The sequence below is a fragment of the Geospiza fortis genome, unplaced genomic scaffold, assembly GCF_000277835.1.
Source record: "Geospiza fortis unplaced genomic scaffold, GeoFor_1.0 scaffold285, whole genome shotgun sequence".
In the NCBI taxonomy this organism is placed as follows: domain Eukaryota; kingdom Metazoa; phylum Chordata; class Aves; order Passeriformes; family Thraupidae; genus Geospiza; species Geospiza fortis.
The window spans coordinates 1172138-1196855 of NW_005054403.1; the positions used below are offsets into that span (position 1 = coordinate 1172138).

General features: G+C 43.1%; 1 protein-coding gene across 2 annotated transcripts in view; it reads right to left on the reverse strand.

Annotated features, from left to right (window-relative positions):
* Positions 1 to 24718, reverse strand: part of NHS (NHS actin remodeling regulator) — a 162064-nt gene that overhangs the window by 660 nt on the left and 136686 nt on the right. The window contains exons 3-9 of one of the 2 annotated variants that reach the window (XM_031061229.1): positions 23521 to 23654; positions 14720 to 14782; positions 12343 to 12535; positions 9018 to 9149; positions 4820 to 7777; positions 4205 to 4331; positions 1 to 3503 (exon numbers count right to left, since the gene is read on the reverse strand). The exon at positions 1 to 3503 is cut by the window's left edge and continues 660 nt beyond it. In XM_031061229.1, coding sequence (XP_030917089.1) covers positions 2879 to 3503; positions 4205 to 4331; positions 4820 to 7777; positions 9018 to 9149; positions 12343 to 12535; positions 14720 to 14782; positions 23521 to 23654 — 4232 coding nt within the window. In that variant the 3' untranslated portion in view covers positions 1 to 2878. Of the gene's footprint in view, positions 3504 to 4204; positions 4332 to 4819; positions 7778 to 9017; positions 9150 to 12342; positions 12536 to 13876; positions 14039 to 14719; positions 14783 to 23520; positions 23655 to 24718 lie in introns of those variants that run through there. The other variant, XM_031061230.1, reaches the window with a different exon arrangement.

Consider the following 24718-nt stretch of genomic DNA (forward strand, 5'->3'; position numbering starts at 1 on the left):
CAGCAGTTACCTGAGGCACGTACTGTACCCTGTCTCAAGAGGTGAGTGATGTTCCCTTTGCTCTGTGGCCTGTCCTCTGGTGCCTTAATGGTACACTTGGAATGCTACAGGTCTCCCCGCCATTCATCTTTCTCTGACTCCCACGTTTGTTCTCAACTCTTTTGTTCATAGAGAATTTAGAATCTGTTTGGGTTTCAATCTGCTAAATATAAATTAGGAAATTAAGCAAAAGGAGACTATACTCCAGTGGGATTGTTTTGTGAAATATTGCCTCATTATTCTGGTAAAAAACCCTTAGTGTAAACATATTTATTTAGGGTGTCTGTGAAGTTATTGATTGGTAATAAACAATGGTATCATCAAAGTCAATTCAGCTGTATTCTCTTTACTGTGTTGAATGACTATTTAACTCAGGACTATTACACATTTTGTAAAAGTGCTCCTGGTAAAATTTTTGTGGAAAATGACTGAAGATCACAAACTAAAGATTTTCTGCCCATTATCTAAACTAGCTTTTCTCTTATTCTCCAGAAAGTGGTTTGTTATATGCTAAGCATTTAGTCCTAAAACATTCTCAATCATCCACTTCACTTGTATTCAGACTTATTTTCCTACCTAATCTACTCATGTGATTAGCCTTTTGTTTCCAAAACCTTTCTCCCATTACCTTTTTAAAAACTATTTTAGACGATTTTGCAGCCCTTCAACTGATGGATTATCCCTCATCCCAACACACCTATCACATGCACAGTGACTCTACCTCATCAACTGAATGCAACCAGGCTACACAGGAGGGGACAGTAGGAAACTGAATAATACATGTCTTGCGGTAATCACTAGACAAAATCAGATGTGGACCTTCTGGGAAATAAAATGTTTGGTATGTTAAGCTCTTCTGATTTGCTTTGACTCCTTGAAATTGTAACAGTTTTAGATAGAACCTTCCTCTTTAAAACATGATCTACCTTCTTTTAATAACTCTCAGCTTTATGCGTTACATGATTAAAAGAAAAAAAACCCCCAAAACTGAATTCACACATCCCGCCTCCAGTCCTTTACTTATGCTTAAAGCCAGCTTTTAGCTGATTCCTTTATACCAAAGAATGCTCTTTCTGCCATCCTACTTGACCTGTCCTGCTGCATACTCCATTCCTCCTTCACTATTTTCTCTGCACTAACCTTTCCTCTTTTCCTAACCATATACTACAGCAATCAATATCAACTGCATGAGTTTTGGCTAAAGAGGGCCTTGTCCTCTAAGTGGCACAGATGGGGCTACATCAGTGGAAATTGTGGTGGCCCAAAGGAGAATCAGGCCTGTTGGTTTTATTCTGTTTAAAAATTAAAAGTATAAAGCAATTAATGGGTTCTTGTGGTTTTAAGATGAGAATATTCAAGTAACTTCAAGTAATTCAGCTTTTATCTCCCTGCCTTCATTTGTATCAAAGCAGCTACTTTGATTTATCTCCTTTCCCACCCCAACCCAGTCCCTCACCCTGTTCTGTGTTTCTGGTAAACCCAGACAAGATCCCTACTGTACGTGGCTGGCACAATGAACTGGAGCTTTCCCCTCCTCAGCTCAGCAATGAATATAAATAATGCATACACATACCTATTTCCCAGCTACGTTTTCACAGTGTCATTTTTGTAAATATTTAGGTAGCATGAATCTCATCAGCACAAAGAGAAAGCTTCACTGAAAACTCATTGCAGATATTTACTGATAAATTGAAAGCGCTTCTTGCATGCTTATAAATTTATTTGTTTCCTTTATGAACCAGAAACTAATTGTGTTTAAAGATTATAGGTACCAGGTTATGACTGTGTTATGTATCCCAATAGCCTAATAGGAATATGAAAGTTAAGTACTGTTTCCTCTCACATCTATCCTCTCTGAAGCAATCCTTGCAAGAATAAAGGCCCAGGGGAGGCTGTGGGGTGGGACCCTTTGGGGCTTAGCATCAGACCCAGCTTTGTTCTGTCAGAAACACACCCATCTTCCCCACCGATCCTCACGGTAACCCTCCCAGCTCTGCTTTCCAGTTAGCTTCTTTAGAGCTGCCTTAGAAAGACAAATGGTTTCTTTAATCCCCTCACAGTCAGCCTTTCCATTTCCTTAACTAAGTTGGAAAATTCCTGCTTTCCACTGCTCAATGCCATTTTTCAGGCCTGTCACACTGAAAGTGGTTATTGGTGGCCATGTTTCATGTTTGATATGAAAATGGTATTCACAGAATACAGTTATTACAATTGAATTCATTTGTCTTCTATAAACAAAGCTGTTATGCAGTAAATCGTTTGCCACGTCCACTTTTTGATAATTCTATTTACAAATTTTTATCAAAAATATGATATTTACATATGTTTTGTTAATTTTTTCTAAAGTTTGTTTCAGCTCATTTTAGTGTAGAAAAATACCAATTCTCAAGAGCATTTTCTTTTTTTTTTTTTTTGTTTTCTCCCTAGGGAAGCACTACAGTGAGGGATTTGTTTCTAGATGGGCAGCTTCTGGGAAAAAAAACCCACCCAAAGTCACCTTTAACTCTATGGAAAGTGAATAGTCTTGAAATCTACAGTGACAATGGAAATGAGAGTGGGATAAACCAAATGAAGCCAAAAGAAAACAGAACAGGCATAGCATATCTTCATCCTTTTAGAAAATGTAGTGTAATAAATAGCTACAGCTGTAGTCCTTTTGTTTCCCCAGCGTCTTCCAAAAGCAAACACACTGAAGCATTGATATTGCCCTGTGATTGTTCTCTTTTTCTTCTTTTTTATTCTTTTTTTTTTTTTGTGATTGCTACAGCATTGGCCTCTTACGTTGACATCCTTAAGGGCTTGAGTGGTGTTGGCAGCCCGGTCCTGGCACCCACACAGCCTATGTAGAGCTTTGAGAAGAGCGATCATCGTGGGGGCTGCCGTCCGAGTTCTCGGTGTCCCCCTCAGAGATGGCCTGCATGGGGGTGTTGTAGAGCCGGCAGCGCACACTGTACCGGCTGCTGCTGGCCGCCGGCGGGGCCCGCGACCGCCCCACTCGCGAGGACGCCGACATGGGGAAGTTCTTGGAGGAGAATCCTTCCGTGTTGACCCTGGGGGAGCAGGGGGAGAGCGGTGATAATGCATCTGGGCTCGTTGTGGGAGGAGACTCTTCCGTGCTTTGAAGGGCGTCTGCTGTCAGCTCTCCGGGAGACTTCGGCAAAATAGGACTTTTCAGAATTTCTGTGGCAGACATCCTGTAGCTGGAATCAGATCGGCTGCCCTTTTTAAGGAGCAGTAGCTTAAACTCCTCATTGGATGTGTTGGACTTTTTGGCATTCCTGTATATTAGCCCCGGGGACCTCTGACTGCTGATGGGAGTGCCCACGTTGCTGGCTGGTGGCATGTTGCTGGTAGGCAGTGTGCTGGTGGTGGGAGGCTGGCTGCTGGTCCCAGATGAAGCTCTCAATCTGTTTCTTACGGAAAGGTCTCCAGAATCCTTTCTCCCAAGAACTTTCCTTTTTGATCTGTAAAAACACAAAGGAGAACTCTTTCATACATTATTTTTGTACTATAATGGTTAGTGTTCTTCTGGAGTTTTATAGATGCTTTCATATTAGCCAGTTCTCTCAAGTCCTCTGTATAATACTGGAGGCTGTCGGTGTCTAATGGCACTGAGCTGCAGAGTCCTTCTCAACATTATTACCCAGCTGTTCCAAGACACTGTATGCACAACCAGCTCTTTGTAAAGACAACAACACATGCAGAAATTTAGGCAATAAAAATATGCAGCATAATCTATTTGGTATCAGAAAATTTCAATTTCCGTTGTGATCCCAAATTTCAGCTGACTACAAAATACTCTAAAACTGAAGAGATGCCTTTTCATACCCTTCTCCCTGCAACAATTCATTCACCAGACTAGAGCTGGTGGACTGGTAGGCAGAAGACAGGAATCAGTGCTGGTAGTTTGCTTTGAAGACATGTATGTTGGTAAGAGAGAACAGCTTGATGTTTCTATCTGTAAAGCATCCCACACATGCTATGAAGATACTCAGACTGCACTCCAGGCCCTAATAAAACATGTTTTAAAGCTGCCTTTTAGGAAATGAAACTGAGTTAACTGAAGAATGTAGTTAAGACAGAATAACCATCCTGCAGCTATTGTTAGTGGAAAGCTGTGCAGGAATGTATGTTACCATTTCCCATTGCCACAAGGTTAGGTCACCTGTGAATGACTGCAAACAGATCCTCAGTAGTGCGGGGTTTGTTTGGAGACACGAAGGCATCCTCAGTGTCAGCCTGTGACTCCTCGCTCAGTGGAGACATGATGGACTCGTCGCTTGGAGAAGACTCTTAAAAAGGAGAGAAGCCACGTTATGAGTCAGACTCCACTGCACTTTCCAACAGTGCTGCCAGTTGGAGGCACCAGCTCCGCTCACAGCTGAGTGGGTGATACCACCATACAGCCTTTTCCCTCTAATCTAAAAGTCGTGTCTGTTCCATATTGGAGCCCATAAAAGGAGCACTGAATGCAGGATCTCCCATTTACATAATAGCTGTGATAATCAAACTCTTCTGTACCCAGGGCCAATGCTCCTCACTTTTATCTTTTCAGCTGAAATGTTGCACAAGGGAGGAAATAAATATCACAAATGCAGTCTGAATACTTTGGAGAAGTGTCAATAGCTGTGAGCTGGCTAGCTGGCCAACTAACAGACAAAGGGGGGGTCTATGCTTAAACCTCCAGAGGGAAGCTGATGTGCCACTCTGCTTTGATTCCACTACCATCCCATCCAAAACCGCCTGATTGGGTATGACACAGAGAGAATTCCCAACTGACCTTTCAGCGAAGGCTCGTCTGCGCCGCCCACCGTCTCGTCTGCCCTGCTGTCATCAGAGGCACTTTTGGTTGGGATACCTGATGTGATATCGTTTTCCTGCTTGCAACCCTCTTCACTGAGTGAATCTACTGCTGCCATCTCTGCTTCATAGTTGATATTCCCAGGCACATGGTGGCTTACATCGGGTTCATGCTTAAACTGATAGGTGATGGCTGGTTCCTCAGCCTGAGCTGGGCTTTCATCCATGGGCCCAGCTTCCACGTTCCCCTCACTGCCCATGGAGAGCTCTTGCTGAGCCTGCACTTGCTGAAGATCATGCACTGTTTCTGCTCCCTGGACAGGTTTCTTTGTTTCATCATCACTTGTGGGGACAGCTGAGCCCTTCTGAAAGCCATCCATGGGGACGGCACTTGTCTGATTCGGAGAGATTTCTGGTAAGTGTTCAGCGGCCAGGTGTGTTTGGTCGTTCCCAGGTTTGATTTCAACCAGACCCATGCTTGCTGAAGTTACAGCTTCTCTCTCACAGCTATTCTGCCCACCAAAAGAGGAGCTTTTCTCTAAAGGTGGTTTTCCAGCGCCTGCTTCTGCTGGGGAAGTGTCAATGTACAGCATTATGGTCTCATCTGTAGAGTATTGGCGTGATACTGGTTTCTTAGCTAAGAGTGGCCTCATTTTGCCTGGAGAGACCTCGGTTGCCATCAAGGTGGTCTCCTGTATGCAGAGCAGGTCTGGGGTGCTGCCTTTATGTTTCACTCCTTCAGGCTTGTTGACTGCCCGGAGGTGGACAGACTTGAGAACGGAGGGTGTGATGGCGAGGGCAGAGGGAGGGCCGGGCTGCAGGGCGTCCCCGACCGTGCTCTGCTTGCTCTGGCTAAAGGTATGCAGCTGGTGCCTGTGAGCGAAGGGCTTGCTCAAGACATTGTGAAGAGCACTTAGGTCAAGGTGAGTAGGAGGTATAATCGGAAGTTCGAGGTCTTTGCTCACTGAGGCAGTGCCATCTTTTGAGAGCGGCTGCTGCAGCGATGACTTCCTCTCTGGAACTTTCGGCTTCCTCTTGCTCCCCCCTGGAGACAATGGTCCTGAAAAGAAAGCGGTCGGAAAAGAAGAGGTGGGCGTCTCTGACTGGCTGGAGTACCCACTGGAGGGTGAGGCTAACCCTGCCAACTTCTCCGGGGAGGCCAGCTTAAACTCATTATCAACAGAGGGGAGGGATGGGGTTGTAGCTCGTGACCCAGACTGAGACGTCTGGGATTCAGAGCTCTCTGGTGACTTGATGCACTCGATGACTGTAGTACCCGTAGCAGTGCTTGAATTGGACAAGGACCTGTAAGGATCGCTAGATTTCAAGTCGTTCAGAAGCCAGAGGTCTGCATAGTGAGGTTGTTCAGCACCTTCATCTTTAAAGGAGGGGATACTGGCGGTGTCAAATGGAGTGTCCTTTAACCCACCATCATCCTGGTTTGGCCAGGGAAGCTCCTGCTTGGCTGGCAGGTTGGGGCCTTCCACTCGGGAAGGTGTGTTTGAAAACTCAAGGGGCAGCTTCATCTCCCTGGCAGTGTGAGAAACATGCTGCCCACCACTGATCTTTGGTTCTATCTTGTCAGGAAGGTCGGTGCTGCCCTCTGATTTCCTCAAAGACGAGCTGCGTTTTGGTGGGGCTGGCTTTGCCTTTGGTTTCTTCAGTGAGATGCACTGCTGTGCCTGCCTCCTGTGGCTCACGCACTCCTGCCAGGCATAGTCAGCTAGGCTGGAAGTCACGCTTCCAGTCTGGCCACTCTCGGAGCCTGGGGCTGCATAGTTGCAAATATAGCTTTTATTACCCTTCAGACCGCAGTCAAAGTGCATGGAGGTATAGTATCCTTCAGTATCCACAGAAAAGTGTGAGCTAGTGTCTGCCTTGTCAGAGGGGGTCTTCTCAAGGAAGCTGTCATAGGTGGCCATGCTGGTAAAGCTGGGACAGCCCAGGCTGTCTGCCTTCGGGCGCTCAGGGCTGAAATCCTGGCGACAGGAGGCGTCATGGTGATGGTGCAGGTAGTTCCACTCACTGTCGCTTGTGTTGCTGTTGTTGGCGTCATCCAGTAAATCTGCCACAGTGGATGTGAAGGAGCTTGCCCTGTGGCCCCTGACTTTGTCTGCATGGTCACCAAACTGCTCTGTGATGAAGACATTGGAGTCCTCGTTGGCATTGGGAGCGGTATTGAGTGACAGCTCGGAGTCACAGTGTGAGGAGCCTGTTAGTGGAGGAGAGGCAGCAGGAGGAATGGTTTCAGATGTCTGGGAGGGACACGTGGAGCTGCTCCCACTCCAGTTGCCACTGGAGGACTGGTGGTCATCTTTCTGGTCCATGTGGCTGCTGAGCAGGACTCCTGCTGTGGAGATGGAGTGAATTGGGCTCCCGAAGGTGTCTGAGTTGGATGAAATTTCACAGCTGCCTGAATCGACCATCCTTGACAGCCGCGATCTCCCCCTCTCGCTGATGCTGTGCTCGGGGCTATGCAGGTGCTGAGGACAAGTTAAACCAATGGGCTGGCACTCCTGTGAACCCTGCTGGCTCAAGATCTCCTTCCCCTTTTTTGGGATCCTCTCCTGACCAGCTAGGAAGTGCTCTGCTTCGTACCCTGCACTCTTGGTGGTGGCATCCTGATGGCCCTCGCTGGCCCGGGCGCCCTCGCGGGGAAGGCTCCGCGAGCGGATGCGGTTGCTCACAGCAGCAGCAAAGACCGCATCCCCGTTGTCTGCGAGCACCAGGATGTTGCCAGTGGAGTGGGAGAGGGAGGCGACAACGCTCTGCCCCCGCTGGGCACGGATCCGTCGCCGGGAGGGAGCAGCTATCAGGATTTCTTCCGTCTGGCACTCCGAATCCCGGGTCCCCAACCTCCTGTTGCTGGAGCCAGGGAATTCTGGGTTTGTGTGCACAATCACATTGCGCTCTCTCGCCACTGGCGACTCGTCTGAATCTAGGACACATGGAAAGCTGGGTGAGTGGGAGAGAGCTCCACATTTCCTGGCATGAGACAACCCGCAGAGCAACCCAAGAAGATATTATGCTCTGTATTCTTTATTTTTTAATCTTCCTGAGCATTGGACCAAATTTAGGTTTTGTATAAAGAATTTATAAGGCAGATCTCCTGCCGGTGAGGTAGGGAAATTCTAGTCCTACAACATGACTTCTGCAATGCATTCTCAATGTGAGAATAAGCTGAGCTTGCTGTGCTAAATATTACGACAAATACTAAGTTTTTAGTTCTTATGACTATTTCAGCTACTTAAAGTTTTCAGGAGTGGCTGCTGGACAAAATACTCCATAAGCTTCTAAAAATAATTCTGTTTCTCCTTCCTGTCTGTTCAGTATTTCCATTATCTGCTTCTTTACTATCAAGAATATTTGCAAGACAAAAGAACCTTTCATTCATAGGTTCTCTGATTACTTATTCCCTACGATAAACACATTTCTTCTGTTTCCAATCGAGTTTCATGGCAACCAACTGAAACACCAGAGCCATTTTCAGGTGCAGATGAATATTAAGAAATAGCAATTCTGTTAGTTTTGAGTGAATAAGAATTTTGCCCTGAATTTGTCCTCAACAGAGTTGCTCCTAATTTACCCTGACAAAAAGTGAGGTAATTTGGTAGATTTAAGGCAAATATTCTTGATGATAAAGAATAATAGGAAGGAATTGAGAAGTGTGATAAATAAAAGGAATGTTTAACAAAACTCCCATAGAGTACCAGCAGCTGTATCTCAGGTGGATATTCAACCACTCATCTATGTTATCCAGCTGTTGTGACAACTCATCATCACTTTGTGGAGTAACATCTGTCAGTTCTTTACCTTAAACTCCCCTGATGTAAGAAAAAACTTTCACTTAATCTAGTTACTTTTTATGCACATAACTATGGGTTCATAACAGAAATAAAATAAAAAAGAAAAAAAGAACTGATTAACATTTACACAATAAGAGCTGAACACGTACATCTATATTACTCAGTAAGGCCCCGAGTCCTTCAAGGCCATATGGAGTAATATAGCTTTTCTTACTGTAGTAAATCAAAAGAACAAAACATGTCATTCCTAAATTCTACAAGTATTTACACTTTCAAGGTTTTGTTTCTTTGGAAGACTAGCTACCAGCTCATATCCCTGCAATTTAAGTTGGTTAGAAAGCTATCTATGGAAGATTTGCATTTATACTACACCTATTTCTTGTTGCACTCTTCTGGGGATGCCAGAGATGGTTTTCCTCCTCCTCAACTTTCGTCTCCGCTGTAGTACAGATTGTGAATGAACAAGAGAGCAGCGTATACTAGCCTCTCTGTCAAAACCAACTCCTGCAACCCATAAATAGGTCTCATTAGCCTTTAGAAATAGTAAACAAATTTTCATGGCTGGAACACAGTGGAGGTATGTGAGCTTGGATTAAGCCTGTGAATAAACATAAGGGAGCCCTTATGTAGCTCTTATGTAAATTATATCACAGTATATCACAGTTTTACGTCTAATTCCAGCTCCCCCTCAGCAGCCTGGTCTGCCAAAAATAACAGAAGGCATGAAAAGAAAAAGAACAGAAAAAGGAAAGAAAATCAGGAAAGCAAATAGAGAGCTCTTGGTAGCAGGGCATCTTTCTTATAGCTATTTATCTATTTGTCATAGGGACAATGACAGTAACTTATCTGCAAAGCATTATCTGTTCACCTGTAGGCTAACTTATTTTAAGCAAATAAGTGTAAGAAAACATTTTAAGGTTCTAATGCCATATTGCAGTAGTTGGGTGCTTCTTAGGAGACCAATATGCCAAGGGAGCTAACATTTCAAAAAGGAAGGAGACAGCTAAAATGGGGCCAAGTCACCATGCAAGTTTAGAGAGCATTCTCTGTGACAATGACACATGACTGAGAGTGACATTAACAGGGAGCTGCCATTTACTTGCATACATCAGGAAGTGGCCTGATTTTCCCGCGTGCCCAGCACACAGTGGGAGCCTGCTCCAGTCACGCAGTCAAGATCCTCAGTTTAGACTTAGAAGCACAAGTTCTTGACTACATTTGTTTATGACCACCTTATACAGAATAGGTGAGAATTCATTGTTTTCTTTATGTTTCCACAGTATTAGCAAAGGGAAGTGCCTTTCAGTTTGATTTTACACTGTATAGTCAAAAAAAAGTTAAAAGGAGACTGACCAGAAGGCCAGTGCCCATCTGCGCTGGCTTTTTGCACAACTGTGTGCTCACTCATGCTCTCTAAAGTTGACATGGGACAGGTGGGAAAAAATGTGCCAGGTCCATAAAAACACTAACATAAGGATTGCTGGTACAGTGGTTTGTAATCTTAAGAAAAACGAACAAACTAAAGCAAACAAAAGGAAAAAGAAATCCTGATAAGAAGCTCTATTTTAATAGCGTATAATTATAGAAAACATAATTATACACAGACATACACATACATATTACATTACATAACAATGTAAAACATTAAAAAGTAACTTTCTTGTAAAAGTTCTTCTTGAAATCTACTACAGTGAAATAGAGGCTTCAGACAGATGTCCTGTAACCACCAATGCCCCTGGAATAAGCAGAGGAAGAACTTTCTTTATTATGGAACAAAAGTGCCATAAACTCCAACAACAGTCATTTTCAAAAAAGTGAACATTTCTCAGGGTTGGGAGAAGCTTAAAAAACAAAACCAGAGAACTAAAAGCAAACTCTTTGAAACAAAAAATCAATCAGCATCATTGCTGGTTTTCCAGCATCCGTGAGTTAGCTGAACATGCTCTATGTGCCAGATGCATGGGGGTCAGCTCCGAGAGGAAAGTGGAAGAGGGTATTTCTTCCCCGTGATGCATACAAATTATTCCCATTAGTGCTAATGAGAATGAGACACATAAACATCCAGAAGATTACATACCATTCTTGATCTGTAAAAGTGATCAGTGGAAATTTGGTTCCAATGTATGGCAGGTGGAGTCTAGGCAAAAATGGCTATTACTGGAAAAGTTAACATTGGTCCCAGACCTAACTGTCCTCTGGCTGCACTAGGTGACTATAGCCCTGTTAGAAAGCCTGCTCTGGTAAGGGTCTGTATTGAAATTAGAAGGAGCATCATTTTATTACCAGCTTTACCTCGTGGAAATATGCCACATTATCTCTGACTTTCTGTGGGGATTTCCAGAGGCAGTGCCCAGCCTATGACCTTGACCAGCTGCCTGGTGACCTGCAGCCCAGCAGGGTGTGTGCAGGCAGTCCTGCCACCCAGCTGCCAGTCCTCCTGTGGCCAGAGCACTGTCCTGGAGAAAGGGACACCCACTCCTGGCTGCCACCTCCACAGGCAGGCAGGGCTGGTGGCACTGTGCACTGCCACCTCCTCTGCCAGGACAGAGGGGAGCTGGCACTGTGTTGCTGTTGCTGGGAGGATTCATGCAGCTGATGGTGGAGCAGATGGGGACTTATGACCGTGATGCTGTAAGCCCAAAAGCCATGGTTGGGAGCTGGTGCTGGACTGTGGGCATACAACTCTCTCCAGCACCATGGTGAATCCTACCGCTGGAAGGTTTGTGCACCACTGATAGACATGGGGAAGAACAATGGACGTGAGGGACTGTGACCTTACCCCAACCCCCCAGTTACTGGGAAAACAGAATTAAATACAAATATTTTTTCTGGAGAATGAAGGTTAATTGAAAGCCCCTTTCTTTTTTCCTGATTGTTTACATTGAAGTCTATAACTGTGGAAGTTAGCCCACTTTATGCTCTTAAGTTAATCAAAACTTGGTACTTGAAAATATTATTGAGGAAAATTCAGATCAACTTTACGTTTACCATAGCCCTCTGGAAGGAAAGAAAGAGAAAAAGAGAAAGAGAAAAACAGCCTGATTTTTGATTCTGGAAATAAGTAATCTATCACCATTTAATAAGTGATATACCTTGTGGTTCTATAAACAAGTTCTCCTTCAAATAAATCTAGTAAAATATATCCAAATGTTATAAAAATGAAAGAAAATGCCATTACTATACCTTCAGTATAGCTGCATGTAAAGAGATCTCAGAGCGATGGTTTGCATGCTACACATTCATGCCTTGCATGTTTAAAGCACTGCAAATAGTAGCCTACATTCTCTAGTTTCTCTTCTCCTGCTACACATGATAATCATATGATTAATTTTGGTGGCTTTCTGCATTATTTCACTCAACTACATTCAAAAAGTTATTTGAGGTCTTTGTTAATACAGATTGTAGGTTATATACACAACAGAAGTACATTGTTTATACAGGGAACTACGCTTATGTTACACCATATAACATGACTGAAAATATGGGCCAAATTAATCCTAGGTGCAGCTTCAGTGACTCCAGCAATCACGCATAAGGGATGAATTTAGCCCACTGTCTTTCAGAAACTAAATTTTCAAGCTAGGATCTTTGCCCAAAACTGCACAATCCCATGACTTCAAATAAATTAAACAAAATAAATACTTGACCTCCCTTGAACCATGCAATAAATACAAAAAGAAATAGAAGAGATTTGTACCAGTGACATTGATGGGGATAATGCAAGAAGAAATCACTTGGGCATCTTGTTTCATTTTCTCCTCTGGAGTTGGGAGAGGTAGTGCTTTACTCCAATTGGTTTGTTTATCCAGTGTAGAAGGGATATTATGTATTGGATTTTTCGGCCTCTGCCCTAACATGACATCTGTATCTTCGTCCTCTGGTGGATGGGACTGCAAATGAATACATTCAAAATCAGTGTCTCCCACTCAGGCACACAAGGCTAATTTTGAAACAAAGCAGACACACAAATCAGAAATCAATTACAGGGAAGCAGGAAGGAATTGTTCTCAGTCACACAGCACCAGCCATTCTCCAATGGAAACTTAGCATCCTGCTAATAGGAGAAAAACACTTCAGCATACTGGAACTCAGCACATTTACAGTGACATTTAGAGGCCATCTCCTCTGTCAGAAGGGGCACATCTTGCATTCGTGCATAGCCGTGGTGAGCGCGTCCTCCGTTACCACAAGCATTAGACATGTGGGCTCTCATTTGCAACTGCAACTGGCCTCATATAACCATTCATTCAAGCATCAGAAGGTCCAAAGTTTTAAAGAAGACCCATCCATATTTCAGAATAACCATTTGCATTTCATTTGTACAAACACAGGCCAAGATCAGACCATAGTACAGCCACCCAGCAGCTGTGTGGTGGGAAGTGGCAGGTGTTGACAGTGCTGGGACAGGGAGATAACAACCGAAGAAAAGAGTATCCACCACCAGAAGAAATTACAAAGATTGTTTAGAAACCATGCATATTTTTATAGCATATTACAAGAACTAGTAGATGATGAAGATGAAGAAACAGAGAGAAAAGTAAACAGCATGAAAGAAACACAGACGGTTTGTGTTCTTTTGGAAGAAACAACAAATCCCTCAATACCCTGTCTTGCAAAGAGAAATAAAGCAAGTGCATTTTCGTGTGGTGCTGGCTGCCAGCTTGGGTTGGGGGGGGAGTCTCTTTGTTTGCAAAAAAAAAAAAGTTTCTGTTTTGTTTGGAAGGGACGGAGGGGAGAAACTTACCTTTACCTTCTTCTGCCTAATTTCCCTCCCTTCTTCCATTAATACATTCTTCTGTAAGCTGTGACAACTGTTTGGCCAGCTCAGGACATCTGTCTTCCTCTCATTTTTTAAAAATGAAGTGCAATCCCTTTCAGACAGGCTTTCTCTTCAGTCTTGAATTCCCAGCTGCTTAACTACCAGCCTTCCCTCCTTCATGCCTGCTGTTTACACTTTATTTGCCAGTTTTAGTTTCGGTAGCAAACAGGGCAAAAATAAAATGTTGCTCTACATTGCCATGGCAGAGCCCTGAGCAGGTGGGTGTTGAACACTGCAGGATCATGCCCTTTCTGCCATTTTACTTTTGCCATTCCTCCGCCCAGGCTCCTCACAAATCCTGAGGGAATTAACCATCTCAGGCTTGCCAAACAGCATTTACGTCCCGGCCCCAAAAGCATTAAAGACCTTAACTCTGCAGCTACTGTTTAAACTGTCAGAGGCACTTACTTACCTGGTCAGTGTCACCTCCAGCAGCACCCCCACACCCAAGCCAACACAGGTTTCCTCTTCTCCCGCCCGCAGAAAACCCTCTTTTCCCACGTAGGATTTCAGTCAAACATTGCAGCCTTCTTTCTGCCTGCAGCTTTTGTGCCGATTCCCGTCAGGCAGACGTGAATAGCTCATATAAACTTCAAGCACAAAAGACTTTGTTTCCTTGGACACACACACACACACACACACACACACACACACACACACACACACACACACACACACACACACACACACACACACACACACACACACACACACACACACACACACACACACACACACACACACGCGCTGCATTTGTTGCCAAATTCCTCCTTCCCTGGATGACAAAGAAGTGCTGGACAAAGCAGGCAGAGTGACTCTGGGTGCCAGAGCTCCTGCTCTCCAAGCTGTGGCATCACCAAATGGCCAGAGAATAAATACCTGCTGTTGGTGTGGCATTGTCCAAACCATTTCCTACCGTTTAGGAAAAAAAAGGGGCAGTTGCAAAACATGGCAAGAGAATTAAATGCTATTGCTAATGCTATTGAGTCTGTCTGAGTTCAGGTTTTTTAAAGGAGGTGATAGGGGGAGGCAGCTTTGTGGCCTTGAACTCCTGAAACCTATCCAAGGTGTGAAGAATGACAGAATGGGGGAAAAAAGTTATTATTGTGTCTTACTGACATGAAGAAAACAGAAATGGCTTCTTTTAGCACAGTAAAGTTAGCAAGTGAAAAGCAAGCAAGAGGAAGGGTTAGGATCTGGAAGGGAGAAGAGTGAGACAGGGCTGTTAATTGAGGATTGCTTGTTTTTCCAGTACCTTTCTACTCCAGGGGGCCATGTGGCAACACTCAATTGGGGAGGGCGAACGGGTGCTGTTAAACTATAAATGTGAAATGTGAAAAAAAAAATTAAAATTAAAAACATACACAAAACAATTCTTGTAAAAGCACATAATTTTTCTCTGGACAAATTAGCATCAGAGCCAAAACGAGCAGAGATTTTCACCCTGTTTCCTATTGATGGGTTTATGCCCCACAATAGATTGGTTTGGATCCCTGTGAAGTCTGTACTGGTTTTGCTTACTTGAATTAGACAAAACTGCAGTGAAATTGGTTCAGCCTCCTTGTACAGACATGCTTGAATTGTCCCAAGAATTCCTTGTATTGATTGGGTAACTCAAACTGTGTTCTGCCTGGAGCTGAAGCAGTGCAAGATACATATCCAATTACATTATAAATGTAAATGATTTCATAATGTAAGGGATTTTTTTTCCAAATTTTTTCTCCATTTTTAAGCAAATGGATATCAATAATGATGCTGATGGTAATTTAGCAAATATATTGATTACTATGTGTTTCTGATTATATCACTATTTCTCTAAGTTTGCAATCATTGTGGCAGGGTGACAGCAACCAGTTGGCTTTTTGTCACTTTTTGTAACACTTGAAAGGACAAATAGCTATGGCCACAATGTCCTAGGTCTTGGTGAATCCCTACACCTCCAGAATCCTCTTCTGTAAGAAACTCTGGTTTGTTTGTGGCAATGTCCAGTTTTTAAAATCAAGGAGTGAAGGACAACTGACTTCTTTTGAAATAGGAAACAAAAAAAAAGAGATAAAACAGGTCTGTTGACAACTCTGGAAATCTCTAGCATGTGTTTCTTGGTAGGGGTTATTATTTCTCCATGCATTAGTTAGACTAATAATGCCAGATAATTCTACCAATGTTTTTCCTCCCAGTCATTATCAATCATTATCAATACTACTGTGACAGATGAACAAACATGACTTTGAAACACTTTGCATTATATGGTCTCCTCTCAAGACAAAAAGTTGTAGTGAGTCTCAAAAGGCCTAATCCTGCATCTCGTCCTACTCTCTTCCTAGATATGCAACATCTCCTGCCTTTCCCTGGTTCCTGTGTGCCCTTGGAAGCCTCCAGATGAGGTGTCCATAAGGCTTACAGGAGACCAGAGGAGGGGAAATCAAAAGAGGGCTGTTCCCAGTGAACATTTCCAGCAGCTTAGTTTTTGCCCAGGCCAGTGGAAAACCAGTTCTCCCAAGATGCGAGAAGTCCTTATCTCAGGAGCAGCCCCTCTGTTCATGCAGTGAAGGCTGTGGAGATACTGAATCATCAATAATTTCAGTCTACTTACTCCTCAGATACCCAAGGATGGTCCTCTGACCAAGTTTCCAGACACCTGCCCTAAGCAGACTGACTGCAGGTACCAGGATGTTTGAATGGAAGGTGCTAGAGGATCTCTAGGGAGGGTCAGGACACAGGGAGACTAATGCAGCTGAGGTGATGAGTTCAGGATATGAAAATCTTTGCAATACCCCATGGCCTGTGATTGTCAGTGCACAGGGACCTCCTGCCATGCCCTTCAAGCACAGGTACATGCAAAAGCCACTCAGGGGCAAACCTGTCTATGAGAGCAACAGCAGGACGTCAACTTTAGTCTCAGAGATAGCAATGTGGGCTACAGTCAAGGCAAGCAAGATATGGTTACCCATCTGTCTGTCCCATCTGTCTGTCCCATCAGTGCAGCACTTCCCTACCCCACCATGTGCCACTCTGCCAGCTGCCTCTGAAGAAACACCTGTCTGGTTCCACATACCTACAGCCATCCTTGGATGTGCCTGAGGCTCAAGTCCCTATTTAAGTTTGGCAGGACAAACTTCCTAGGTAAGTTCTTATCGTTAGAGATAGGACAAAAAATGAAGGTGACCAGCAAAATTTCAGTTTCTGCTGTCACAGTTGTGCTCCTGAGGAAGGTGTTCCTACCAGTGCCTTGCCAAGGGGTTCTGAGGTCACTTAGTGCCTGTTCCCATGTGGTGCATGTCACTGGGGCAGCTGAGGCATGCTGGCACAGAGCAGCAGCCTCAGCATTTCAACACCTCCATGCTGGGGGAGGGAGTGAGCTGCTGCTTTTCAGAAGTTCTCATTCACTCAGGAAACCGGAATATCTCTAAATGTCCTGAGAAAACACATAATTAAGCAAGAAATTATTATTATAAACCCAAGGCTGTTCTGGTCTGATGGGCAAATCTGAAGTTAGGCAGTTTTAAAAGTGAATTTCTTTTGTGTGGGTGTGCTTGGCAAACAGAAACAGTGATAATCATTCTGTTAAATACAAAGCCAGAATGCTTTTAAGTGTGCATTTTTCTTTAATGGGCTAAGATTGCTTTGAAACTAAACTGGTGCATAATTGCTTGAATAGGGATTTGTCACTGACATATGTGAGCATTTTTATTTCCTGAGCTATCCCATCAAGCTCACTTGCAGAGGTGCTATTGTGCTCGTGAAATGGCCTTGCAGTAAAAATCTTGTTGCATATGCACATGAGCTGATTCCTCAGTGCTCTGTGTCACTTCAGTGTGAGAGTCTTTGGTCTGTGTGTGCTACAACAAAACAGTCAGATGTCCAAGTCTGACTGGTCAACACAACTTCCCCTGTAGAGAAAGAGATAGTGGCTCTGCTGAGGAGCAGTTCAGCTCACCTTCCTTCAGCACTTAACTTGGGCTGAGATGAAGCACCCCTGCACACTCACACCCTGATTTAAGAAGAGCATTACTAGCACATGTGTAAGTTAGGACTCATCATTAACCATTTTAATTAATTAAAACCTTAAAATATCATCAGGACAGCAACAAAGAAGCAAATCAGCAGTTGACAAACTTGCCAGCCTGGCAAATGATGAGTCTGCCCCATTTATTGTTCCAGAGCTGGAATCTGGAGAAAGAAATGAATGGGTCAATAACAGGACAAAAATGCCACTTCTGCCTCTCCTCTTTTCCATGCACCCAAGCTCTGAGACATGACTGTTGTTCAGCATTTTCAACATATTGGAAATACTGGTTCAAGAAGCAGAATTTGTGTTATATCATGTACCTAGCCTGCCTTACCTGTAGTGATTACCTTACAGGAGATTCTGGGATTTCAAAGTTAGTGCACAGGGCCTATGGAACACAGTGCAATGGTGATAGGAAAAACATAAACCCAAGAATAAATAAACAATTTTTCCTCAGTTAATTAAAGATGGAGAATGCTAAAGCCTCATCAAGAGCATTTATCCTCAACATGTTTGTTGAATTTAGACATGGCTGCATTGATTCCTTCCCCCTGAGCTGTGTTTGATCAGGCAGGCAAGGCATTATCTCACAAGAGATTTAGGAGGCAGAGTCACAGCCCCCAGCAGCACAGGGCTGGCACAGCCTTGGTGAGGGCAGGAGGTGGCTGGTGCACACTGCTGCACAGTGCTATTCTCCAGAGGATTATTTCTGACTCCTGCTGCCTAAAAGCTGCAGCTAACAAAAAGCATAAGGGATCAATATTATTTCTAACTTCAGGCTTCTGTTGTAGTAGGTGGGGGAAATTTCCCTCCCAGGATAACCTTATGAATATAGTGGGTGGTATTCACCCAAGCAGAGCATCAGCATGTTGCTTCAGCATCTTGCAAGCATTATATATTCTGTTGTCTCCAGCAAACAGAACATACATACAATTTGCTCTCACCCTGTGGAAGCACAGAAATAAGGTGTACAGCACATCCTGACATCTCATTTAAGAACAGCCATTCATGCACTGAAAAGGCAACACGTAGAATAAGTGTGAGTAGTGTTCAATCCCACATTCACATGAGCACAGTACTGACTCCTGGGGCTCTGCTTGAAACCTCTGTGTATCCCTCTCTCTGTGAAAGGGAGAGCCTGCTGCTTCCTTAACTCACAGGGGTTAAGGAAAATGGTATTTATTTACATGGGAGAAAAACCAGAAGGTCTAGAGAAAGGAGAAGAAACACTAATAAAAGGCTACCAGCTTTCCACTATTTTCAAAGCACAGTTGACTACTTAATTAGAGATTCATAACTATACAGCAGTTTTTGATGCTGAAGAGAAAATAATGGGAATATTTCTGGCAGTGCTATTTTTGCTGCAAATCACAACCCTGCTCACCTGCCTGCTCCCAATGTTTATATTTCTGTATTTTTCATTCTCCTCAAGTTTTTATCTGCTTGTGGGTGTTTTCTTTTCTTTTGGAGCATCACAAATGCGATCAGCTAAAGTACTGACAATCCTTTAACAATTAATGTATGGCTCTGGTGTTTTGACAAGGTAAAGACAAAACTGAGATATGTTTCATGACAGAAGTCATATCACACGTGGCATTTCAGCAGACAAAGGTACAAAATAAACACAATACAGGGTAGTAGTTATTAGGCTCATTGCACAAATGGTGCTATACAAGTTCAGTCTGATGAATAAAGTCAGGTAGGTTTTATTTCTGACAGCTTCAGGCAGGATTTGCATACAGGAAGTGCAGAGCCCAACTCATGCCTGTCCCTTAACTCAGTTGTTTCTTACTGAGGTTTCATCTGGCTTCAGTAGAAAACTCTGTGAAAATTAGTATATTCAGTTGTACTGCCTTCCCTTTGCTGTACAAAGCATCCTAAAGCAGACCACAGGGAATATTTTTGAAATGGCAAGGAGACGGAATAAAATTACCCAATGTATTATTTTCTCTTCCCATTTGCTCTAGCTGAGGCATCAGGGACAGAGAAACCCTGTCTGGAAAAAACCCTCCTGCTTCTTGTCCCTTAGATTCCTGCTCAGATTATAATTATGAATAAACTGACACTGAAATTTGTGCAATTGTGAATGTAGATTTCCAAATACTGAATTCCTTGCTCCATCTACTTGGTTTTATTATAATAGCTGTGCCACGTGGGGATTGAGACAGTGTGGTCCCATAACATTCTGAACTGGAATACAGAAATTTCAGAGCCTTGCTGGCTGGACTTGGGAAAACTCAAGAAAGAAGAAATGCAGAAAAAATTAAAGAGAAGTCTGAAATGCAGTTGGAATGACACAGCATCTTCACACTCAGTGACTGGCCTCAGCAGTGTTACAGGCAGGGTTGTCATGGGAACATGTGTAAGAAATATTTTCCTCATTTTAGCAAGTCCATAACTTTCTCATACTCTCCTCAGATTATTTTTGGTTTAATTTGGGTTTTTCTTCTTCATTGGCAAAAATGCCTGAATGAATTGTACTTTTAAATGTGTCTGGTTCTATATTTCTTTAGTGTAGAAAGAGACTAAGTATGACAATTTTTCAGCTTTAAAAATGAATGACTGGAATGGATAGGAAAGTTAAGTCATGTCTGCAAAACCATGAGGAGCATGGAGAAAGGGAATGAGAAAGCAATGATTACTGTTTCTCAGTCTGAGGACCAGAAGGGATTTGATGAAATTATGCAATACTGGGTTTGAAACAAACAAAAGCTGGATTTTCAAACAGATTTTTAAAGTCATTGTCACAGGATGCTGTTGAGGCTGAAGGTGTAAATTTGCTAAAAAAATTAGATTAAACAAGTCTCACAGTCAATTCAGAGAGGTTCTTTGGTGACTATTATTCTGTGTTTGATCTCTGGCCCAGTAACTCTGTAACCAGTTTCTGTCTGAAACTGGAAGGATAAATCATGGGACAATAAACAGCATAAACCATGCCCTGTTCTTATACTCTGTTCTGAAGGATCCCCTTCTGGCCTTTGGGCTAAGAGGACATTTCATCAGCCATATCAGGGCATTTCCTGTAATGATAGTAGACATGAAAGAGACTATTCCATTTCTAGTTCTCTACTCTTTCTCCACAACAAAATGATCTTGTCATGGAACAGTCCAAAATGTCTTTCCAGACCCATTTATATTGGCATTACTTTCTTTGACCTTGAATTCATTTGTCCTTTCTTGGAATTTTTGGGACTTTGGCATCTTTCTCCCTGTAAACAGAGCTGTGATTAAAAGTGAATCTTCATATATTGTGATGATTTTCTCTAGTTTTAGTATACAATATGCAAGATTTTTGCAAGAGCTCATAGCCACCTCATTGGTAGCAGCGGCCAAAAGGTACACATAGGGAACCTTGACTCAGATTTAAGTGACCTCAGTAAATTTCAGGAGTGGTAGTTCCCACAGGTTTCACAGTTGGAATATGAACATTCCTCAAAATCAAGTTTCTTATTTGAGTATCTTAATATGTGCATTTAACTTAGATAGCCAGTTTGGAAAAGTCAGACCCTGTAACTTTCAAAAATTTCCCAGCTTCTTGTTGATCCCTTTCCTAATTTAAAAGAAACACAAAAAGGGGCTCCTTTGGTTGTGTAGTATTGCTCCCTTCAGCACCTTCCCAATGCATCAGAAGAGTGGAATACACACCATACTGCTGTGCCATGAATAAAAATTCTTGTGGATTTAGCATCTTTAGTTCCTGGATGATTTGCTGATACCATCAACTGGAATCAAATATCAAACATTACTGGCAGTCCCTGAAGCAGATAAACTTTTGCAGATGTCGGTCAAAAAAAAAGCTTATGCCAAAAAGAGCAAGCTAGCCAATTACAGCATCCTCAACTTTTTCTTGTAATGGTATCATTATATCATGAAGGCTGGAACTATATCAATTAGCTATTCACTGTTGCAGTGTCTTGTAACAATCTCTGATTAACCTCTGCCGGACAGAACATTCGTGTGCAGCTTCATCTTGCCTTATTCTCTTTCAGTTTTTAAGTTGTCCCATTTACGAGGGGTTTTCTCAGAAATCGGTCAAGGCACTTTGAAATACTCTGGGTGCAGTGTTTTTGCAATTTCCAAAGCAGAACATTGCCAGGTGCCTTGAAATCAACAAAACAACAGCCCTCCAAGAGCTCTTGTTTGCTTCTCCTTAGGGGAACGCTGAACCCGGTCAGCTTCGAAAAGGAGGTCTGATATGGGTGGGCACAAAGTTTAATGTTTTCCTTCTTGAAAAGAAAAAGGTGGACTTTCAGATATAGCCAAGACATCTGCATTCAGCATGATTTAATTTTGTCAACTAATACAGGGCTCAGAGAGTTGCTCACTATTTGTTATTATTTTGTGTTCCACAGATGGAAGTAATGTATAAAATGCACTGGTTGTTTTCCAAACACCATAAAGATTCAGGCACTTAAGGCACTCTGTATGCAATTTCAAAAGAGATGCCTCATTCCCCATCTGATACTAAGAGAGCTTTATGTTCAATAGCCTGTCCAAACTATCATCTGTAGCTAGTTTTGATCCTTAACATGGCATCAACTTCCCTTTACCTTTCAATGACCCTACCACAGCACTAGCTCTGATGATGACTTATCAAGAAGAAACAGGTAATCCTGTTTCTTCTTTCTGTCTTCACACTCTCTTCTGTGCTGTCCTTTAACATCAGGATATGTCCTTTAAGTTGAATCATAACACCTACAAACTTAACCTGTTCAAAGCCTGCAGTGATGGTGATGCTGTTCTCAAAATTAACCAGGTAAGCAGCCAAAAAGCTGAACAGTCGAACTAATGCAAATCTTATTATGTATTTCATGCATTTTAAATGAGAAACAAAACTTTTCCTAAGGACTGATTGGCTGATGTTTTGGTCCCTGGGCAGGTGTGACTTACATTGAGTCTTTTACACTGTGAGTGCTTTAGCATTATAGTATTTAAATATGGTTAATACAATGGATTAGGGTGAATGCATTTGGATTTTTAACCTAAGTAAGTGATGATTCAGTGTGGTGACCGAATCATCACTGAGCTTATAATGTACTCACAGGTGTAGCATCTCTTGAGATGCCAGTGTCCCTGATCTGGCAGATGCAGAGCAGATCTATTACAGCCTGACTGAGGGCTGGCATTAAACAAACACTTCACTTAAAAGCCAAGTCCAGGTCTGACCTGCACCTTTTAAATAATGCAATGGCTCTTAGTACAGGGCAAAATTAGCTAGTATGGCACTTCTGTGAGGAAAACACCCAGAGCCACAGAAATACCAAAGTCCAGCTGAAGCCAGTGGGAATTATGGACCTAATCAGAGTTAAAGTTGTCAATCTAGCATGTTTCCTTTAACAGTATTTACCATATTGCCAATACTAACTTGATTTCAAATCAATGCAGCAGTGGCAAGTCAGCACAGATATACAGGACCAGATCTTTAGCTGGAGTTCCTGCTTGGCTGGTTGCAAGGATGTGTGTGAGACATGAAACATCTAAAAAACTGCATGGAGACGAACATTCCCAAACAGGACTATGAAAAGTGTGGCTTCTTGTAGCTGGGGTCATGCTCCTGAATCTCCTGCACACACATAAGCCTCAATCTGGCACTCAAAGGCCTTGAACTCTTTGCTTCTGGCAATGCTAATGCCGGGGCTGAAATTATGGGAGGGTCCTCAAAGTGCTACCTCTACAGCCTGAGTGGTGAATGTGGAGGACTTGTGGAGGAATTTGTGAATGAGAGCATATGTGTGCTGGCCACAGGTAAAAAAGAAGAGGTTTCTGATTGAAAACTGCCACCCTGGGGTTTTGCCTTCCCCTTAATGTGCTGTTGTAGGACCATCCGGATGTTTGCATCTAGTAAATTCTCTCCATGGCAGGAATCCAGGAGCCTGGTTATGACCTTGTTGCTCCTGCTTCCTCTCTGTATTGCTTTGACAGTCTTTAAGGCCAGCTCTATTGTACTGCATCAGCTTGGGGAGGGGGCACTTGTGAAGCACTGCCACACCTGGGTCCCACCATGCCAAAAATGTATTTGTATGTGGTAGCTGTAGTGAAAGACTTACTGATAGCAAATGCCGGTCCTTTATCGCTTGTCTCTTTTGGCTGCAGATGGCAGGGAAGGGAGGAAAGGGGGGAGCCACCACAGCAAGGGGGCCTTGGACTTTTTGCTCCCTGTTATCACCTCGGCTTCGATGTTCTGTTTTGGATGAGAAAGAAGACACAAGTCTTTCCAAGTGTTAAAAACATACAAATATCTCTACAAACAGCACAACAGAGACAGGTACAGGACAGTGGACTCCAAAGACAAAGGTTCTTCTCTTCCCCAGTGACTGGTACAAATCATCCCTGTTGCAGCTGAAGGGGAGAAGCACTTACTGGACATCCATGCTCCCAGAAGAGCAATGCCCATACAGGGCACTCCAGCATATGCACTGCAGCTGAATTGCCCCCAAATGAGATTTATACCATTTATCCCAAGACAATGGATCTCTCTTCTAGGCACTTGAGACCCAAGGCCTGATTTCCAACAGGAGCCTGCAGCTCCTATTGCCTTGAGATGCAATAACTATGCCTGCATCCTACCCATATAAAATCTCCCTGCTCTTAGGGGAAAAACCAGAAACACAGCTCCAGGTGGAATTTTATTCTCTGGCTGCATGGCAGTGCTAGGTCCTGAGCATTGGCTTGACATCATGAAGGTTGTTGCAGTGGTAATGCTCAGGTTCCAGCAAGAAGGAGATCATCCTGGGAAGGTCAAGATCTTTATCCACCCTAGGTGCACAAGAGTCTTCCTTCAGCATGGGCTCACAATATTCAGTCCTCTTCCAGCATCAGTCTCAAGTCTCTGGAACCTTCCAAGTGAATGGGAGAATGGACTCATGGACTTCCCATCTCTAATTTTAGGTGACAGATAGTTGCTGTTTGCATGGAGTGCTGCTGAAAGGAGATAACATATTCACCTGCTCCACTAGCTGTGGTCCAGTCAACAATGTTTGTTGCTAGCATAGCTGTTTTCTGACCTAAAATTTCAATTTTAATTGCTCCTGGTTAAACAGATAAAGAGATAATGAAATTCTAATAGAAGAGAGTTGAGACGCAATAAAGATGTTTAGAGTAAATTTCAGAGTAAAATTTCATCCCCATATATGCAGTTACTTGGAAATAAGATAAAGCAGCACATGACAAAGTGCCTGTTGAACCTGCACAGCTGCCATAAAAATAAAGGATGGGAAATTGCCAAAACGAAGAGTTGTAACTTTA